Here is a 21,643-nt window from a genome sequence, read left to right as displayed (position 1 = left end):
CCACACAGTTCCCACACCGGTTCAGACATTAGTCCCATCACAGCACTAGTCTTGAGGCACCGCTGTGGCGGAATTTGTTCGGCTGACTGTGAAACCACCGTTGGACTTACTTTTCATCGTTGCACGTGAATCGCTGTCCTGCCAGGAACGTCTTCAGCGGACCGAAAACGTGGAAATTACTAGGGGCGAGGTCCGGACTGTATGGTGGGTGGTCCAGACTCCCCCAGTGAAATGACCAGACTTAGTCTGTGGTCAGCGACGCACGCCGCCTCCCTGAACGCTAATTGTCGTGAAATTGTCATGGAAATGTGATGCTCACGGTCTTTTGCGAACTCACACTAGCACCGCCTGACACTTATCGAAGCGATACACCTTTCCCCATACGTGGGCTGCATTTCCCTGCGCGTTTCGATAGGCGTTCATCCCCTCGCTCCATAGAAAACGAATCACATTTCCTTGCTCGTAGGCCGTGCACCTGTGAAGCACAACCGCCGTATTTAACAAATGAGAGCATCGCCGTGTCGCGGAGCTGCCGGCCGATAAGGCCGGGCTGGTTCTAAGAATGGTCCACCGCTGGGAATGGATATGTTGACTTCACATTTACAGCCGTAGTTTGGCTCAAAAAAATAGGGGCAAGGACTTTTACTCGCCCTCGTCGTTAATCACATACTGACCTTCATATCAAGGACCTCATTTTAAGTCACAGTTTTTAACTTTTTTGACAGCCGCTTTTGTGGTAATGAAAACCTCTTTCTCTCTCTCTCTCTCTCTCTCTACAGGACTGCAAAAGCGACGCTGATTGTGTATACTGCACATGTTTGCCAGAGAGCGGCACCAATAAAGGCTACTGTGTATTTATTCAGAGCGAATAATATTCAATAAACTTTGGGCTCACTTGTTAAGTTGGTTCTTTTGCAACATAAATTATTATTTCATTCTTCCGTTCCTAAAATTATGCGTTATTTTTTTTAAATTTATTCTACCCTCTATTATAAGGCGTTGTAGACCTATTGAAAGCTTACTTTATGATTTCTTTCCTTTACTTGCGTATATTTCTTTTTCAAACAGAGCTGCTACTCGTCCGTGTCTCAGACATCTATTCCAATTGTGAATTTTAAATTGTTCTGTGGATCACGTAAATATTTATCCAGGAGCAACCAGATTGTATCTAACGAGTTTGTTCATGGTTTAGTTGGCGCATAGCTACTTGTAATGGAAACAGTGAATGCTAATGGGAATAGAAAGCGAAATGAAATACAGGCTCACCTGCTATGGAAGATTTCTTTTTTTTTTTTTTTTTGCGCGCTGCAAACTGCATTCAGAATTGGTAGAAATCACAGAAACATGAGTGTAACATGACCACGGTTGCATATATTTCGTGTAAAAGTTATAAGTAGGGAGCTTTTCCGAAGACTTTTCATTTTAGCATTTTTGTTTACAGTATACAGGATGTTTCCTTGTGCTTTTTTTCTTTAACAGGCATTACGATATTTAAGTACAGCCTGTGGCATATGACGGAATTGTACTCACTGAGGTAGATTACTCAAAGAGGTGGATATTACTGGCACTAGAAATCTAAACTCATAATTCTCTAACTGAAAAAAAATCTCGCTATTCAACTTGTTCACCTATTACTTTAGCGCACATACAGCAATAAATGAATGGAAGCCAGCCATACCACAAAGGACCTCCACGTCGAACAAAATTTGAAGCTAACAGCAGTTTTGGGAAAGGCGCTGTCGAATTTTCAGTAAAAATGCCACTTTTTAACAAAACTTGGAGCTCAAGGAGCTTTTTCAGCCCACTGGAGCTCCAAAGTTACTGGAACACTAAGCATTTCACCGCAAACTTTGGGAAGCATATTTTGAAAGTGGTATAATCCTCATAATTCGATCTATGTGGATATGAATTTCGTAGCCACCGGCGAAAATTCGCAAATTGGAACCTGTGCTTTAACGTAATTAGTTTACAAGTTAATTTGCGACACTGCGTCAGGGCCTAAAGAAGCACCCGTGCGACCTGAATGCTGACGTCTCGCCGTCGGGTGAGCACTAATCGAGAGAGGTCGCTTATGTTAGTGTGACGAGTGAACTGGAAAAGTTGCAATGCGCGGCCGCAGCGCTAAGGAGTAAAATAAGTGTGCGCGGTGGCGTGACACGCGAGGAGAGCGCGTGCCGAGATTCAATTGCGGACGTCTCGGCGAAAGGAGCTCTGACCGTCGAGGACCTGCTATTGATAATAGCAATATTGCAGTAGTACTATTATTATTATTATTATTATTATTATTATTATTATTATTATTATTATTATTATTATTATTATTATTATTATTATTATTATTGTTGTTGTTGTTGTTGTTGTTTGCTGTTGAGTAATTAAATGAATTGATTTATTGATTTTGATTGACATATACGATTGATTGATTGATTGATATTGTCACGTATACCCTGCTGAAGTATACACGCTAAAGGGGGTCCAGGCGTTTGTACTTCACGAAACGTAATCGTTGACGCGCGATGCCGAGGCGAACCTCGTTCTCTTCTTCTTCAGTCCCCTTGCTGTGCCACTCCATGTGGCACTATCCGCTCCTCAAAAGAAAAGAATGAAAACATACATAGTCTTGACGTGAGAGCGCCGAGATGGCCTAGGACAAACTCATAGGCTATAGTCACAATCACAGTGGTGGGCGATATTAGCCCCAAGAACGAACACTGGCGTCGCTGCAACCACCGACGATCTGCTAGATCTGCACCGCCCACGCCCGCTTTTGTGCGATACGATGGTGACTTACTGCTCTGTTCCGCAATGTAAGTCTCGCAAGGACGATGGTGTAAGTTTTCACTTCTATCCAAAGTCGACGAAGCTTAAAAAAGTTTGGTTAATAAAGCTTAGAATGGGCAAGCTGCCGCCAAAGCACGCCGTCGTCTGCAGCAAGCACTTCAGAGAAGACGATTTTGTATATCCCGTATACAAGACGCTTGGTAAGGCCATTTCGGGTGTACTTTTCGGTTCTTTGCATGCACTCAATGTGTCTGTCACTTTATTACCAGGTTACAAGTACCGAAAGTTGTCACCGGAAGCAGTTCCGGCCGTCAACCTGCCTGTACGTCCACACGATGCGAGGCGGCCGCTTGTGCGAGCGGCGATAAGACGGCGTAAGTGTATCGATATTGACTCTCTGTGCGGTTAGCAATAACAAGTCGTTTACACATATATGTAGATGCCAGGAATAATCGAAAACGATCTGTGATAGCCAGAATAGGCGAAATTTGCTGTCGCTTGCTCCGGTGTTGCTCGGTGTAGGAGCGAGCAGGGTAACACAATGACTCACGGCGGAACTCCTATCGCCCGTGTTTGATTATGCAGAAGCAATGTCGATCGCGCATTTGTACTCGCACTAGCGCTTCCTCCGTTGTTTAATTCACTGTAGGAACGAGTCATTACTGTATACGTATTAAAAGAGCTCTGCAGCTATCTTAAACGTGTGTCACATTGGGCACTTTCTACCGCGATCCAGCCTGATCGGAATCGAAATTATCGATCGCGATTGGCCCCTCGCGCAAGCTACCGAAGGAAGTGAATCGCGATCGACAATTTCGATCCCGATCGGCCTCAATCGCGGTCGGAAGTGGCCTTAATGTTACCTATTAATAAAATGTCCAGAAAAGCTTGGATTTCAATTTCAGGGGATAGAGGCATTCCCATACGCTCTTACCAGCTGTTACAGACATCTCCCATTTGCACTGATGCTGGAGAAAAATACCAAGAAGGCGCAGAGGAAAGCTCGAGCAGCGCGATGTTGGAACTTGATTCACCACTGGCCGAAGAGACAGAACCAATAGAGTGCGATGGTATGTTTATCCCTTAAGTAATACCAAATTTGATGTGCCAAATTTCTGTTGCATTTGGGCACCCACGTCATTAACTGTGGTGTATAGTACTTCGCTCTTTTTAGCTAGTTTCATTTTATTTTAGATTTCCAGCCTCCAGAAGCTTCGGCTGCGAGTCCAGGTGATTGCACTCCAATGTCAGAAGGTATCCAGCAAACAGTGCAGCACTTTTACTGCTGTTCGTAATACTAATTACTACTTGAGACTGCTATAATTTATGTTATTGTTACGCTCAATTTGTCCTCTCTTTTTTTCAGAGATAAGTGCCGAGGCTGAGGAGCTGTCTAAAGGAAATTGGAATTCAGGTCAACACTCGAAACAACCTTTTTGCAAGAGAACAGCTAATCACAATTGCAAAAGTGCCCGATGAGCATGGTCTTGTTGTCCTCACCGGCATAGGCTACAGTTGTTCTACAACATAACAGAACTTTACACAGAAATGCGGTTCCGTCAAGGAACGCGAAGCTTATCCTTAAATGATGAAGATGATGTGCTCCTCACATACATGAAGCTCTATCATGATTTAACATTTTCTCTGTTGGCGGTCTTGTTTAGTGTCCACCGTACAACTGTGTCGAACATTTTCAAGGATTCAATTGTAATTCTAGCAAGCATTCTTGAGCATGCAATTTTCTGGCCAACGAAGACCGCAGTTGTGAACTGTCTCACAATGTATTTCAAAGAATACAAAGACACGAGAATGGTGCTTGACTGCACTGAAATAGAAATTGAGCGCCCAGAAGATCTAGCGTCAAGGCTCCTCACATACAGCCACTATAAGCGCACGTACACTGCAAAGGTCCTGGTGAGTGAGACACCAGGAGGCTTAATTAGCCATGTAAGCCCGACATATGGAGGGAAAGCATTTGACACATACATCACAAATGAGTGCAGAGTTCTAGACAAGTGTATTCCCCATCTTGACAGTGTGATGGTAGATAAAGGCTTCCTAGTCGGTGAACTTTGCAAAGAAAAAACATCAAAATGATCAGACCTCCATTCCTCATGGAAAAACAGCTCACTGCAGAGGAAGCTAGGAGAAACCAATCCATAGCAAGCGCCCGAGTACATGTGGAGAGCGCCATTCAAAGGATAAAACTGTACCGCATTTAAAAAAATCTGTTTGATCTCGACTTTGTGCTATACATTGACAGCATATTCCAAATAATTGCTGGAACTGTGAATCTCTCAAGGCCATTGTTCAGTAACAACAAGTTCCTTTTCAACTGATAATGTCGGTGCGCGTATTTAGCAGGTTAACTCTCTCCGAAATAATTCTGCAGTGATTACTGGCTCTTACCAAGTAGCTTTGTGAGCTGCCAGGCAAAGTGTGATATTTAACAAATGTGATGAGCGAATTGTCTAAAAATAAAAAAAAAAATCTATCCACGGAGCCACTCAAAGTGTAAAGTTTTTGTCAATGTGCACACTTACACTGTGGATAGTCTGAGTGGAAGGAAAATTTCTGTCTGTAACAAGTGTGGTGTTCCTCAAACACCTAAAGTGTACAAAATATCATCAGCAGTGTCCGTAGTTCTAGGTTGTATGATTTAGAGTACTAAAAAAAGCATTTCTTTTTTAAGAGAGCCATTCTGCACAAGTTTTGTGGAGACTGTAGTTATTTAGGCTTATACAGGCACACACGGAAATGTCTGTCATACAGTATTGTTGTTGTAGCAGTACATATGCACAGATAAGTACCAAAAGTGACCAGCTTTCAGGTTGTTCATTGAATTTGGCATAGTAAGTACTACTGCTAGCTTGGAAATATTTTTATTCCCTGCCAAGAACACGAAAGAAAGAGCAGGACCAATAACATGCGCTGTCAAACCTGTAAAAAAGACCTTGGGCAGTTAGATTTATGGCAAAAAACAGCACACTTGTTCATGTAACAAAGACTGCATGGTATGGCACATTCTGGTAGCAACCTCTCCTTATGTTTTTGAGATACAATAATGCAGTGATCTTGTCAACAAAATGGGCAACCAGCTTGCAGGATGTGTACAACAAGATACTATACAGTAAACATCATCTAGCATGGACTGCCTTTAAGCCTTTGCTTCGTGGCATACTTTCCTATGTGCGAACACCTAATTTTTGTAGCTACTATAAAACTACTTCAGCAGCTGAAGGCTTTTCAATGCAGTACTCGTGGTGTATGGTTTGAAAAATAATATGCATGCAAGAATATTACTTTTACCTTTTCCAATTGGTACCGTTTAACTAGTTTTATTTCAAAACTGCCCACTACTAATAGGTTAGTAAAGCAAACTGGAAGAACAGATTTTGTGCTTCTTGTCAAGCACCACTTTTAGTTTTCCTGAGCACCAGAAATGCATGACTCTTGCATTTATTTCAATAACTCCAATCTCAATTTGTACATTTTATGAGAAATGCAATGCGTAAAACAGTGCGCCTGCATTCTTCACTGTTGTCCTGTATCATAATGCAGTTACATCATTACATATCACAGTAATGCTTGTCAGCATATCTTTGTTTTAGTATAACAGTTGGACAAAATAGGCGGCAATACATCAGAACTAGAAAATGTAGTGCTCCTGAAAATTGCAATCTTTCTCTACCACAATAACAGAAACCCTACATGTCAAAGGGAACAAATGGCCCGCGTGCCAGAAGCAAGCCACGCCATTGCCAAACAAGAAAGGAACTGTTCATGGAAACTGTTTGTCTGGTGTCATTCTGATATAATCCCTTATACTATCACAGTGGTGTTAAAGCGTGCAGCTAACTAAAAATTTAACTGGGTGAGGCACTTGTTTGTTTTCACAACACAGTAATGCCAGTTAATGCCAATTACAAAACAAACAACAGCCAGAAACGAAACAAGTAAGAAAACATATGCCTGCTGTACTGTGCTACAGTTGTCTGGCTGCCCTAATATTAGTATTGTAGTAACAACCAAATATACCACAAACATAACCACATGAGCAGCAGACAAAAAATGAGAACGTCTTTGTAACATGGTGCCTTTGCAATTATCATCCTCGTATCAATGGAAGCCCATGCGAGTTAACACAAAATGCACATAGAAGCATGATTGGATACCCACGTAGAAAGCTGGGCATGGAACATAAACCACAAGTGACTACTGTCATTCCCTCGGATGACTTTCTGATAACACAGTTATAGCATTCTAACATCACAATTGCTTCACAAAACAGTCAGCCAAAAATTTAATTGTTCGTCTTCACAACACAGTCGTGCTAGTTGCCATACTAACTATTTCACAAAACAAACACCAGGCGAAAATGATAAAAAAATAGATTACCGACGCCCACTGTAATGAGCAGCAGTTGTCTGGATACCATAGTATCACAACGTCAGCCAAATATCCCACAAACATGACCAAATAAGCAGTAGACAAAAAAATGAAAGCATCTTGAAAGCATCTTTGCACTTATCATTGTATCATTGGAAGCCCATGTGAGTTAACACGAAAGGTACATACAAGCATAATTGAATACCCACGTAGAAAGCTAGGCATGGACTATAAACCACAAGTGACTGCTGTCATTCCCTGGGATGTCTTTCTGATATCACAATTATAGCACTCTCATATGACAATTGCTTCACAATACACAGTCAGCCAAAATTTAATTGCATGAGGCACTTGTTCCTCTTCACAACACAGTCGTGCTAGTTGCCATACCAACTATATCACAAAACAAACACCAGCCGAAAACAAAAAAAAATATTGAAGATTACAGACGCCTACTCTAGGCGTGCCGCATAATCGGAAAGTGGTTTTGGCACGTAAAATCCCATTTTTTACGCCTGCTGTAATGATCAGCAATTATCTGGCTACCATAGTATCACAGTATCAGCCAAATATCCCACAGACATGACCACATAAGCAGTAGACAAAAAAATTAGAGCATCTAACACGGTGCCTTTGCACTTATCAGTGTATCAATGGAAGCCCATGTGAATTAACACAAAATGCAAATACAAGCATGATTGGATACCCTTGTAGAAAGCTGGGCATGGAACTTAAACCACAAATGACTACTGTTATTCCCCAGGATGAGTTTCTGATATCACAATTATATTTAGGGTATCACAGTCGCATCGCATAAGGCAGTGACCGAAAAATTAAATGCATAGAATGCCACATAGACAAATGCATTGCCTGTGATTCCTAGTCAGTCATTCGAGTGTCTGTTATGGTTCGGGGTTGCATCTCAAATTGCTCTAGCCACTGCACGACTCAGCTGTTAACACACAAATGTGTTTTAATAGTGACATAATGCTAATTTTTGTGTGCTACAGCATGCTACCGTGTTTGCATTTTCTTGCTCACTGTACAGAGGGGTCCACTGTTAAAGGGAACACATTAGTGCACAAATGTCTAGATTTTCCTTTCTAGAAGCAGTTCAATCACCTATATTTGGAGCAGATAACTTGTAGTTGTTAGCTCGCACCCCTTTCAAGACACCTGTTTAGTGCACTAAGACTGCTTCCGCAGCCACATGCAGCTAGGTTGCCAGCCAAGCGAGGGCCGCGCATTCCATTGTTCCCTTTAACAGTGGATTGCACTGAACATCAGTAAAAGCACTCAAACTGCAGATGTCTCCAAACTTTCTAGGAGTGCTTTCTCTGATTGCACATACAGTTTTTTTATGCATCGAGTTACCTTGGCAATGGCATTCTGTTGCTGAAGATGAAGTCGCAGGTTCATTTCTCGGTTCCGTTCCTACTGAGAGAGCAAAAAAATAAGCAAACTTTATTCACGTTATAGCAAACGTAATATAGATGTAAAACGTCCCCCGACATCATCCCTAATAAGCCTTTTGTTACGTTGGAATGTTAAACCTCCTAAATGAATCATTTTGTGGCTTGAAAAGGGAGGCTGTAGTTTGGCTTCTTGCAATGCATAAAAAATTGCATGTGCAACTGAAACAAGGCAGTTCATGTAGAAAGAACATGTGGCAGGATGTACTGCTCAAAGAAATAGGAAGATCTTTCAACCACATCGCTGAAATATGCCTCATCAAATAGCACTGGACTGCAAATATTATCTTCTTCATTGACAAACACAAACAAATCTGCATGCTCAACTGCCGTGATACCCATTTGTACCTGCACTTGGCAGAAATATGTGGTTGCACGCTTTAGGTTCTGAGTCAAAGCCTTTTCTTTGTTTTTCTCCATACTCTCTTCCAAGAATTTTTTCATGGATTCAGGGAATTCGATTTTCAGTACCCGCTCAGGACAACGCTGCACTTTACTAATCCATCTGGACTTGCACCCATGTAAGGACGGCCTTCCATGATGAAAAGTCCACACTGCCTGAAAACCAAATTCTCATGGATTCTAGAAGAGTTGACTGTTGGGCTAGTTGGTCGTCCATATTTTAAGTAGTAGCTTAGCGCAAATAAAACCACGGACACAAGGAAGACAGACAAGGACAAGCGCTACTCACAACTGTTTGATGGAAGGAAGCGCATATATATATATATATATATATATATATATATATATATATATATATATATATATATATCCTATTGTCACGCATGCGCCTACCAAGCAGAAGTGAAGCCGGTACATGCACATCAAAGGCGGTTGCGCAAGAAGTTAAATTCGGCATCCAGTAATGTGGTGGAAGGCTCACTCACACATCTATCTCGATTCTTCTTGATAAAGAAGGCCTCAAGAGCGAGCCTGGAAGTCGCTTTGCCGCTCCTGCCAAGAATAGTTGCCGCAGAAAATTGAGCGTCGCAACCACACGCGGTAACATGAGCCACCAAATGTGCGCCCGTATCCTCTTTTTCCTTTAGTTTTTGCGCATGTTCCCTTAAACGGAAATTCACACAACGCTCAGTTTGACCAATGTAGAGCTGCCCACAAGGGTGCAAGGAAATTGCATAAACAACCCCTCTGGAGCACTCAACAAAGGGCTTCTCATGCCTCGTGCGGCAGCCCCGCCCGCTCTTACAGCAAACTCGAGAACACAGCTTCGAAAGCTTGTTGGGCGCAGAAAAAACCAGAGAAATACCATGACAGTTAGCAACCTTTTTAAGGTTGCGTGCCACCTTGTGTACATAGGGAATAACCGCTGGTCTTACCTTCGGTCGTTCGACCTCTGCGCTCGCCCTTCGTGCTCCAAGCTTAACTTTTTGCAAAAGAGACTCTACTATAGCATTGACGACCGTCAAAGGGAAACCAGCTGCCAAAAGGTGTCCAACTTGGTTCGTAAAACTAGAACGCATTTGGTGTGCGCACGATTTCCGCAAAGCCGATTCCAAGCAAAGACTACCAACTGCTCGCTTCACCACTTTAGTGTGTGCGGAATCGTACGGCAGCAATTGCTTCATGGCTCGCGGTTGATAGGACCAGCAGACGTGGCCAACTTCAAAAGACAGTTTTAAATCTAAGAACTGCAGGTCTGTGCCGTCGGGAAGTTCATGGGTAAAAGCAAGCCCTTGGCATTGGTTGTTAAAAGCTTCTAAAATAAAAGCAGGGGATGTAAAGTCACACTTATTGTTTAAAAGCACTAAAAAATCATCAACATACCTAGAAACTTTTAAAACCGGCCCCCCATTAAAAACCTGCTCTAAAGACCTATCAACAAAAGACAACAAAATGTCGCACAAATAGGAGCAACACAAGACCCAATACACACTCCCCGGCGTTGCAGATATGGCTGCTCGTTGTAAAGAATAAAAGTCACGCTTAAATAAAACTCGAGCCATGTTAAAAAGCTGTCCACTGAAAGGCCCGCTGAGTTCTGGAAGTCGACTACGTCGTTGTATTCAATACATTCCCTTAAGAAAATGAGAAGCTTGACCTGAGGAATTGAGTAGAATAGATCTTTTACGTCAACGGAAAAACCATACTTAATGCCGTCATTACACTTAACAAATTGCGCGACCTCCGAAGAACTTTTAACACGGAAAGGGTCATCCACTTGTAGCGTCTTAAGCTTATTCAAAAGAAAAAGGCTTACGCAGTGCTGCCACGCCCCGCGCTCGCTAACGATAGTTCTGAAAGGAATATCGGGCTTGTGCGTTTTCGTGGTAAAGAACACGGTCAAACAGCTTTCTTTGCTATTCTTGATACCTTTAGCAAGGGTGGTCAAGTTCAAACTTTTGCAGAACTCGATGATTTTCGACTTGACTCTAACTGCACTCTTACTAATAGGAACGAAATTCTTATTCACCGCTGCCTGCGCTTTTTCGTCAAACCGACCTTTTGGCAACACAACAAACCCTGCTTCCTTATCTTACTGCAACAGCATAAGCCTGAGCGTACACTGAGCGTTGTGTGAATGACCGTTTAAGGGAACATGCGCAAAAACAAAAGAAAAACGAGGATAAGGGCGCACATTTGGTGGCTCATGTTACCGCGTGTGGTTCCGACGCTTGATTTTCTGCGACTATTCTTGGCAGGAGCGGCAACGCGTCTTCCAGGCTCGCTCTTGAGGCCTTCTTCATCAAGAAGAATCGAGATAGATGTGTGAATGAGCCTTCCATCACATTACTGGATGCCGAATTTACCTTCTTGCGCAACCGCCTTTGATGTGCATGTACCGGCTTCACTTCTGCTTGGTAGGCGCATGCGTGACAAGAGGATACATATATATATGCACTATCCTTCCTTCCATTGAACAGTTGTGAGTAGCGCTTGTCCTTGTCTGTCTTCCTTGCGTCCGTGGTTTTATTTGCGCTAAGCTACTACTTAAAATATGGATGACCAACTAGCCCAACAGTCAACTCTCCTAGAATTCATTTCTCGTACACTGGGCAACTCCTTTTCTGTGTATCCTCTGCAATCCTCTGTCACCGTAGTTCTTATTTCCCACATCGTCGAAGCCACATGCCGGGCCAGGTTTTAGCCTTCTGTGTCCGGAAAGGGTTATACCCTCGAGATGTTTGTGTTCCGTTTGGTTTGGTGAAGCCGTCCTGGGGACACCTCAAGAGGCTTTACAAACTCTTGAACTCTGAGCTCTGGCGCCAAGTCCGACTTCTGCAAGACCAGCTGCGCGTGGTGTGCCACCACGGTAATCCGGAATGGCTAGCAAGCAGTAAGCTGCGTGAGTTTAGAAAACTTGCGGCTCAGATCACGGAGACAAGGTGGAGGGCCATGCTGAGCTTCCTTCTGAGGTCATCAACCGCCATTCGCCATTCGTGCACAGGGAAAACCGGTGGTCGTTTTAGACCAAGTTTCGATCCTCGGGGACGTGTCTAGGCTACTGGAAAAAGGTCCGAAGTATGCCGTTCCGCCCTCCGTCCGGCCCCACGACCTGGTAGGTCTCAACCGAGACGTTTCTGCAAGGTGTAGCCAAGATGACCATGACCAGTGTCTGAAGGAGGGACTTTACTTCATCTCGAGGTATTCAAGCAGGGCTTCAGACGTTCATGCTAAAAAGAGCTTAGAAGGTGTCGTAAAGCATTTCAAGCAAAATGAGCTTATGCTGTTGCAGTCAGATAAGGAAGGAGGGTTTGTTGTGTTGCCAAAAGGTCGGTTTGACGAAAAAGCGCAGGCAGCGGTGAATAAGAATTTCGTTCCTATTAGTAAGAGTGCAGTTAGAGTCAAGTCGAAATTCATCGAGTTCTGCAAAAGTTTGAACTTGACCACCCTTGCTAAAGGTATCAAGAATAGCAAAGAAAGCTGCTTGACCGTGTTCCTTACCGCGAAAACGCACAAGCCCGATATTCCTTTCAGGACTATCGTTAGCGAGCGCGGGGCGAGGCAGCATTGCGTGAGCCTTTTTCTTTTGAATAAGCTTAAGACGCTACAAGTGGATGACCCTTCCCGTGTTAAACGTTCTTCGGAGGTCGCGCAATTCGTTAAGTGTAATGACGGCATTACCTACGGTTTTTCCGCTGACGTAGAAGATCTATTCTACTCAATTCCTCAGGACAAGCTTCTCGTTTTCTTAAGGGAATGTATTGAATACAACGACGTGGTCGACTTCCCGAACTCAGCGGGCCTTTTAGTGGACAGCTTTTTAACATTGCTAGAGTTTTATTTAAGCGTGACTTTTATTCTTTACAGCGAGCAGCCATATCTTCAACGCCGGGGAGTGTGTATTGGGTCTTGTGTTGCTGCTATTTTGTGCGACATTTTTTTTTGTTTTGTTGATGGGTCTTTAGAGCAGGTTTTTAATGGGGGGCAGGTTTTAAAAGTTTTTAGGTATGTTGATGATTTTTTAGTGCTTTTAAACAATAAGGGTGACTTTACATCCCCTGCTTTTATTTTAGAAGCTTTTAACAACCAATGCCAAGGGCTTGTTTTTACCCATGAACTTCCTCACGACACAGACCTGCAGTTCTTAGATTTAAAACTGTCTTTTGAAGTTGGCCACGTCTGCTGGTCCTATCAACCGCGAGCCATGAAGCAATTGCTGCGGTACGATTCCGCACACTCTAAAGTGGTGAAGCGAGCAGTTGGTAGTCTCTGCTTGGAATCGGCTTTGCGGAAATCGTGCGCACACCAAATGCGTTCTAGTTTTCCGAACCAAGTTGGACGCCTTTTGGCAGCTGGTTTCCCTTTGACGGTCGTCAATGCTATAGTAGAGTCTCTTTTGCAAAAAGTAAAGCTTGGAGCACGAAGGGCGAGCACAGAGGTCGAACGACCGAAGGTAAGACCAGCGGTTATTCCCTATGTACACAAGGTGGCACACAACCTTAAAAAGGTTGCTAACCGTCATGGTATTTCTCTGGTTTTTTCTGCGCCCGACAAGCTTTCGAAGCTGTGTTCTCGAGTTTGCTGTAAGAGCAGGCGGGGCTGACGCACGAGGCATGAGAAGCCCTTTGTTGAGTGCTCCAGAAGGGTTGTTTATGCAATTCCCTTGCACCCTTGCGGGCAGCTCTACATTGGTCAAACTGAGCGTTGTGTGAATGACCGTTTAAGGGAACATGCGCAAAAACTAAAGAAAAAAGAGGATACGGGCGCACATTTGGTGGCTCATGTTACCGCGTGTGGTTGCGACGCTCGATTTTCTGCGACAACTATTCTTGGCAGGAGCGGCAAAGCGTCTTCCAAGCTCGCTCTTGAGGCCTTCTTTATCAAGAAGAATCGAGATAGACGTGTGAGTGAGCCTTCCATCACATTACTGGATGCCGAATTTAACTTCTTGCGCAACCGCCTTTGATGTGCATGTACCGGCTTCACTTCTGCTTGGTAGGCGCATGCGTGACAAGAAGATATATATATATATATGCACTATCCTTCCTTCCATTAAACAGTTGAGAGCAGCGTTTGTCCTTGTCTGTCTTCCTTGTGTCCGTGGTTTTATTTGCGCTAAGCTACTACTTCAAATTCTCATGAGTGGCTCGCTGGCTAGGTGCCAGAGGATGCTAAGAATCCCTGGCTCCGGACAGGCCGCCATTGGAATATGAACCTGGCAACGTTTAACGCTAGAACGTTATCTAGTGAGGCGAGTCTAGCAGTGCTATTGGAGGAATTAGAGGGCAGTGAATAGGATATAATAGGGCTCAGTGAAGTTAGGAGGCCAAAAGAAGCATATACAGTGCTGAAAAGCGGACACGTCCTGTGCTACCGGGGTTTAGCGGAGAGACGAGAACTCGGAGTAGGATCCCTGATTAATAAGAATATAGCTAGTAACATACAAGAATCCTATAGCATTAACGAGAGGATGGCAAGTCTTGTTGTGAAACTTAAGACGTACAAAATGAAGGTTGTACAGGTCTACGCTCTTACATCCAGTCATGATGACCAGGAAGTCGAAAGCTTCTATGAAGACGTGGAATCGGCGATGGGTAGAGTGAAAACAAAATACAGTATACTGATGGGTGACTTCAATGCCAAGGTAGGCAAGAAGCAGGCTGGAGACAAGGCAGTGGGGGAATATAGCATAGGCACTAGGAATAGCAGGGGAAAGTTATTAGTAGACTTTACGGAACAGAATAATATGCGGATAATGAATACCTTCTTCTGCAAGCGGGATAGCCGAAAGTGGACGTGGAGGAGCCCGAACGGCGAGGCTAGAAATGAAATAGACTTCATACTCTGCGCTAACCCTGGCATCATACAAGATGTGGACGTGCTCAGCAAGGTGCGCTGCAGTGACCATAGGATGGTAAGAACTCGAATTAGCCTAGACCTGAGGAGGGAACGGAAGAAACTGGTACAGAAGAAGCCGATCAATGAGTTAGCGGTAAGAGGGAAATTAGAGGAATTCCAGATCAAGCTACAGAACAGGTATTCAGCTTTAACTCAGGAAGAGCACCTTAGTGTTGAAGCAATGACGACAATCTTGTGGGCATCATTAAGGAGTGTGCAATGGAAGTCGGTGGTAACTCCGTTAGACAGGATATCAGTAAGCTATCGCAGGAGACGAAAGATCTGATCAAGAAACGCCAATGTATGAAAGCCTCTAACCCTACAGCTAGAATAGAACTGGCAGAACTTTCGAAGTTGATCAACAAACGTGAGACAGCTGACATAAGGAAGTATAATATGGATAGAATTGAACATGCTCTCAGGAACGGAGGAAGCCTAAAAGCAGTGAAGAAGAAACTATGAATTGGCAAGAATCAGATGTATGCGTTAAGAGACAAAGCCGGCAATATCATTAATATTATGGATGAGATAGTTCAAGTGGCTGAGTAGTTCTACAGAGATATATACAGTACCAGTGGAACCCACGATGATAATGGAAGAGAGAATAGTCCAAAGCAATTCGAAATCGCACAGGTAACGCCGGAAAAAGTAAAGAAAGCCTTGGGAGCTATGCAAAGGGGGAAGGCAGCTGGGGAGGATCAGGTAACAGCAGATTTGTTCAAAGATGGTGGGCAGATTGTTCTAGAGAAACTGGCCACCCTGTATACGCAATACCTCATGACCTCGAGCGTACCGGAATCTTGGAAAAACGCTAACATAATCCTAATCCATAAGAAAGGGGACGCCGAAGACTTGGAACATTATAGACCGATCAGCTTACTGTCAGTTGCCTACAAACTATTTACTATGGTATTTACTAAATAGAATCAGGAACACCTTAGACTTCTGTCAAGCAAAGGACCAGGCAGGATTCCGTAAAGGCTACTCAACAATAGACCATATTCACACTATCAATCAGGTGATAGAGAAATGTGCTGAATATAACCAACCCTTATATATAGCTTTCATTGATTACAAGAAAGCGTTTGATTCAGTCGAAACCTCAGCAGTCATGGAGGCATTACGGAATCAGGGTGTAGACGAGCCGTATGTAAAAATATTGAAAGATATCTATAGCGGCTCCACAGCCACCATAGTCCTCCATAAAGAAAGCAACAAAATCCCAATAAAGAAAGGCGTCAGGCAGGGACATACGATCTCTCCAATGCTATTCACAGCGTGTTTACAGGAGGTATTCAGAGACCTGGATTGGGAAGATTTGGGAATAAAAGTTAATGGAGAATACCTTAGTAACTTGCGATTCGCTCATGATATTGCCTTCCTTAGTAACTCAGGGGACCAATTGCAATGCATGCTCAACGACCTGGAGAGACAAAGCAGAAGAGTGGGTCTAAAAATTAATCTGCAGAAAACTAAAGTAATGTTTAACAGTCTCGGAAGAGAACAGCAATTTACAATAGGTAGCGAGGCACTGGAAGTGGTCAGGGAATACATCTTCTTAAGGCAGGTAGTGACGGCGGATCCGGATCATGAGACGGCAATAACCAGAAGAATAAGAATGGGCTGGGCTGCGTTTGGCAGGCATTCTCAGATCATGAACAGCAGGTTGCCATTATCCCTCAAGAGAAAAGTGTATAATAGCTGTGTCTTATCAATACTCACCTACGGGGCAGAAACCTGGAGGCTTACGAAAAGGGTTCTACTTAAATTGAGGACGACGCAACGAGCTATGGAAAAAAGAATGATGTTGTAACGTTAAGGGATAAGAAAAGAGCAGATTGGGTGAGGGAACAAACGCGAGTTAATGACATCTTAGTTGAAATCAAGAAAAAGACATGGGCATGGGCAGGACATGTAATGAGGAGGGAAGATAACCCATGGTCATTAAGGGTTACGGACTGGATTCCAAGGAAAGGGAAGCGTAACAGGGGGCGGCAGAAAGTTACGTGGGCGGATGAGATTAGGAAGTTTGCAGGGACGACATGGCCACAATTAGTACGCGACCGGGGTTGTTGGAGAGGTATGGGGAGGCCTTTGCCCTGCAGTGGGCGTAAACAGGCTGATGATGATGATGGCTCGCTGGCTTTGAGAACACTTTCTTGCACTGCCTTCGAGTGCACTGCCACGACACATTGTTGCTGTGCGAACATTATTCTGCCGCATCACTTTCTTTAGCAAGGGTCCCAAACCATGAGGGCCCATCGGTGTCCTCAACGTCTTTACAAGGGTAAATATGCTGTAGGCAATAGAAGCTGTGATCATGCCTACCCTGTGGCGCAACCAGAGACTAGATTTTGCCTGATCTCGTGTTAACTTTTCAATCATTATAACGTCTTCGTGACTCTTGCTTTCCTGCAAGTGTTCAAGTAGCTCTTCGGTTGTCACTTCACCACTGATGCCAAGAAAACTTCTTAACTCCTGCAAAGAACTAATGAGTGTTAAGTCTCTGGGTGCTGGCTCAGAAGTGGAACATCCTGGTTCTATGATTGGCTCCAACATGGCTTCTGTTGCTGAAATACATTTTTCCAGAAAAAATGCGCAATTAACATTCACTGTATCACGGAGAAAATTGGTATGTACAAGAAATATGGTGAAGCAGATAAAATCTTTTTTGTCTTGGATGCAAAGTACACAGATGCTTGGATAATTAATTGCTGTGGTAGTCATCACACCTACGTTTGAACAGCGGACACTGTTTAAAGGTTTCAAAGCAACATATCCTTAGCAGCAAATGTTTGTAGCTGGAGAAATACCTTGAAGACACGTTGGATTCTATTCAAAAGAGTCGCAAGGTTTGGTGCAATAAACACAACATTTCGCTATATGTAGCTGCCTATGAAGGATATTGGAAGGCATGAGCCTTACTTACAACACTTCACACAGCCTCAGATGTGTGATTAAAAATATGGTTAATATTTTTCAGGCTTAGCTAAACTCAGTGAACTGCCTAAAGCGTCACATAAATACAGCTGGCACATCTTAAAACTGGCTATTTGCTACTGTGGTTATTGATGATATTGATGAAGTGCTTCTCTTTAAAACAATTATGTTGCAATCACAACGAAACACTGCACACTGCCTGACTAAGCAGTATGTTGCGATGCAGCTCATTAGGCGTGTCATTGACTACATTGCAAATACTCAATATAGGAAACACATGCGAAATTAAATTTTTGCAGTACTGGGACATGTTTGCGCACTGCATTACTGCCACTTGATAAGGAGATTATGCTGCTGCTGGCCAGTCCTTTATGAGACTCAGATTCAAAATGCCAAACCGAATTTGAATGCTTACCTAATTCAGTACCTCTGTCTAAGTGCATTTTTGCTGCACATTGATAGCTGACATTCTCCAGAAGTCTTTCAAGTATGTTGCCTTCCAGCTGGGCAGTCTTTTTGATTTTCGCCTAGAAGCACCAATGTTATGTTCTAGATGAAAGCTTCTTAGTTGTAAACACGGCACCCATTCGATAGGTGAGCATTTGCATTAAGGTTTGTGCATTTATTTTCCCACCTCTCAAACTTGATAAGCAAGCGAAAAATTCATATTTTCGCGTCATCAAAGAGTGCTACATCCTACTTCTGTTTAGAATAAGAGATGTCAAGCATTCACCTAAGGTGTGCATATTGTTAACTATACTCAATAGCTAGCACTAATGACTTTATTCGTACTATGTGCCCATGGCAAAGGCATCTCTAAATAGCATTTGCAGTAAATAGTTTACAGTAAAGCTAGTGCGTTTGTTGAAGTCATGAAACTGTTCTTGCAGCTTAAGAAAATGCATGCAAACAGCAAGGCTATCTACAAGAGCATTTTCACCAAACCAACATTGAAAGTAGAAATCGTGAGCTGCCCTTCATTTCAGCATTGGACTTGCTGTTTTCCCTCTCATTCCTCTCAGTTTGAAAAGAATAATATATGTGCAAACCTTCTTTGCACATGGAAGGTCGGCTATAGCTCTTGGCTCATACTTTTGGTTAACACGCTCTTTGTGCTCCTTGCCCCACTTCTGTGGCTGGTCAGTTGGCGAGAGCTTGTCGAAAGTCCTGGCAGCATTAATATGCAGCAGTAGAGCTACAATGTGTTTACACTTGTATTTTCTGTAAAATAAGAACGGTTAGGATATATCAATTCCGAAGACATTAAATCTCACAAATTGGTCTTAGTCTTTAAGCATAATATTTTTCGATAAATAATGCCTAATCATACATTCATTAAACTTGTTACCATCCATTAGAACAGTGACTGATGTGCAGTTTCAGTCGGAAGGAATAACTTTTCTGCCAAGACTAATGCTCCTTGCAGCCTACAACAGGTGACTTTTTAGTAAAAAGAGACAGTGCAAAAATAGCTTCCCTGCAAAAAAAGAAAGTTACTAGTTTAAATGGAACAGGAATTCATTTAAAAACATTTTTATATAGGTAGTTTTCACCACATATACAAAAGAAAATTGGTGCTAGGCAAATATTTCTGCTAAATAGATGTGACTTAAATAGGGCTCGGCTTGAATTCCGCAATTGCAACCTGTGCCCCACTGTTAATAATGATGCAGAAAATTAGTGAATCATTGATGTTACCTAACCACGTTGCAATTTATCATGCAAGTAATGCGCACCTTTCCAATAATGAAGTTGATCTGACAGAATAGCTCTATCTGCCATGGAAGACATTAAATAGATTTGTCTGCAATAAAAAAATCACCTGATATCTAAACATCAAACAAAGCAGTGCCAATCACACAGTGCAACATGTACTTTCGGATGTCAAATGGAAACTTAAGTATTAGGGCATAAGCATTCTTTTTGAGTACCCTAGTGCCGTCACGCGAAATTGCAATGCCTTTTGTGTGCTCGAAAATGCGTAATATGCAAAATTACGACATTTATTTAATATAATAGTGTAAATGTAGATGGGTAACTTTATAAGCGATAAAGAACAATTTAAAGCAAATAAAATAATACTCTAAGGATACAGGAGAGAGCGGGGGATATAAGGAAGGTAAGGATACAGGGATTCATGGAAAATGCACCGAGAAGCTTATGGTAAAGCTGAGCCAACTGAAATTTGGACGTGGGCCAATTTGAAATTTGTGGGTTGACCAACTTAAAATCTGGGGGTAGGCCAACTTTAAATTTGCAAAAGAGCCAGCTTAAATTTGAGGGTGGGCCAACTAAAGTTTAGGGGTAGGCCAACTTAAATTAGGGGGTATGCTTTCGCATACTCGGACAAGCTTTCCCAGCAGCCTCCAGTGATCGAGTAGTCATACCCTGCTTTGCACGAACAGCTGCCTCGATCTACCACCGCGTCGCAAACAGTAATCTTCACTTCATGCGGAGCACTGTTGATAGCAGTCGTTTGCAAGACGAACGCCAGAAAGTCGAAACGAGCGTTCTCAGCTGTTTCGACGGCGCACTCAAAGACGTGGCCCGCATAATAAACCTCCTCCGCCTCAGTGAGGCACCGGCTCGTCTCGCACGCCTTGTCCACATACCGGTTGATGCTGCTCAGCGGTAATGCAACTGCGAACAAAAATAATTTACAAGCAGGTTATGTAAACTAATACATGTGACAGCGCGGCTGCTGCGCCGCTGCACGAATTGAGACGAGCGGCCAGCAGGAAAGAAACTCCAGCAATTACCACCTTCAACTCGTTCGTGAACATAAATAGAAACGATAACAGCTAGATATTACAAGGTAAACATGAAATTAAACAAGGTGCGTCAGTGAGCATACAAGAAAACTGACGCAACAGCTAGGGTGGAATTTTCTATGGTGATCACTTTCGGATTCGCGTTCGCGCATTGAGGACGATTGTACACACAAATATTGTTTGCTTACCTGAAACACGATCACTGCTGTTTACGTCATTCATCGGAAGCTTGCTGCAAGCAAAAAGCGAACGCAAACACCGTGCTACGCGGTGCGACGAAGCGAGCGCACGTTATCTGGGCGGCTGCCGAAACTCGAGTCCTGGCCGTGACGTCATCTGAAGCTGCCGCCAGGCGGCGCCGTTCCTCTTTCTCGGGGATAGTCACAAGGAACTGAGGGACGAGCAACAACGAAACCTAACCTAAGCGGCTGAAGACGTCGGATTTTAGGGGCTATAGTACGGCTTCAACCGCACAACGTGCACAATCTCAGATTGCGGTTGTCGACGTCGGGGAGGCTGGCTTCCGTCAGGAAGGACTTCGTAATTCACGTCACTAATTCGCTGCAACACTTTGTAAGATCTGAAGTAGCGACTCAAAAGCTTCTCGGATAGTTTTTTTCCGCGCACGGGAGTCCAGACCAAAACTTGATCACCAGGTTGGAACTCGACTTGTCGATGGCGGAGATTGCAACGTTGCGCATTCGATGCTCTGTTGTTTCTTTAAGTGCACTCGGGCAATCTGACGGGCTTCTTCCGGGCGTTGCATGAATGGTTCGGCACCTTGGGCGAGATCGAGGTGACCCATGCTGTCGCACGGCAGCATTGCTTCTAACATAGTCTGCACTTCACGGCCGTAAAAGAGGGAAAACGGCGTGAAGTGTGTTGTTTCTTGCATAGCAGTGTTATAGGCAAACGTTACGTATGGGAGTATCTCGTCCCACGTCTTGTGCTGTACGTCTACGTACATTGACAGCATCTCAGTCATCGTTT

General features: G+C 43.5%; 1 protein-coding gene and 1 pseudogene across 1 annotated transcript; one reads left to right on the top strand and one right to left on the bottom strand.

Moving 5' to 3' along the window:
* The first annotated feature begins 4,395 nt into the window (after positions 1 to 4,395).
* Positions 4,396 to 5,921, top strand: LOC140216392 (uncharacterized; annotated as a pseudogene).
* A 6,181-nt stretch (positions 5,922 to 12,102) lies between these two features.
* On the bottom strand, positions 12,103 to 20,875 carry LOC140216527 (uncharacterized). Its single transcript, XM_072286879.1, has 6 exons — positions 20,842 to 20,875; positions 20,270 to 20,522; positions 18,932 to 19,103; positions 18,298 to 18,409; positions 17,041 to 17,512; positions 12,103 to 12,181 (listed from the first exon to the last, which is right to left on the bottom strand). Exons 1-6 carry the CDS (start codon positions 20,873 to 20,875, stop codon positions 12,103 to 12,105), a joined length of 1,122 nt encoding a protein of 373 aa, XP_072142980.1.
* Positions 20,876 to 21,643: the final 768 nt, after the last annotated feature.

The sequence above is a fragment of the Dermacentor andersoni genome, chromosome 3 (genome assembly GCF_023375885.2).
Source record: "Dermacentor andersoni chromosome 3, qqDerAnde1_hic_scaffold, whole genome shotgun sequence".
Taxonomy (NCBI): domain Eukaryota; kingdom Metazoa; phylum Arthropoda; class Arachnida; order Ixodida; family Ixodidae; genus Dermacentor; species Dermacentor andersoni.
The sequence above is the reverse complement of the archived record's forward strand: the minus strand, read 5'-3'. Positions and strand labels throughout refer to the sequence as shown.

Coding starts and splice junctions, on each gene's coding strand:
- LOC140216527 (XM_072286879.1), bottom strand. CDS start 20,875: ATGAATGACGTAAACAGCAGTGATCGTGTTTCAG. Junction 18,410..18,931: donor ACCTTCCATGTGCAAAGAAG/GTTTGCACATAT, acceptor TGGTGCTTCTAG/GCGAAAATCAAAAAGACTGC. Junction 12,182..17,040: donor CTGTTTACGCCCACTGCAGG/GCAAAGGCCTCC, acceptor TACACCTTGCAG/AAACGTCTCGGTTGAGACCT.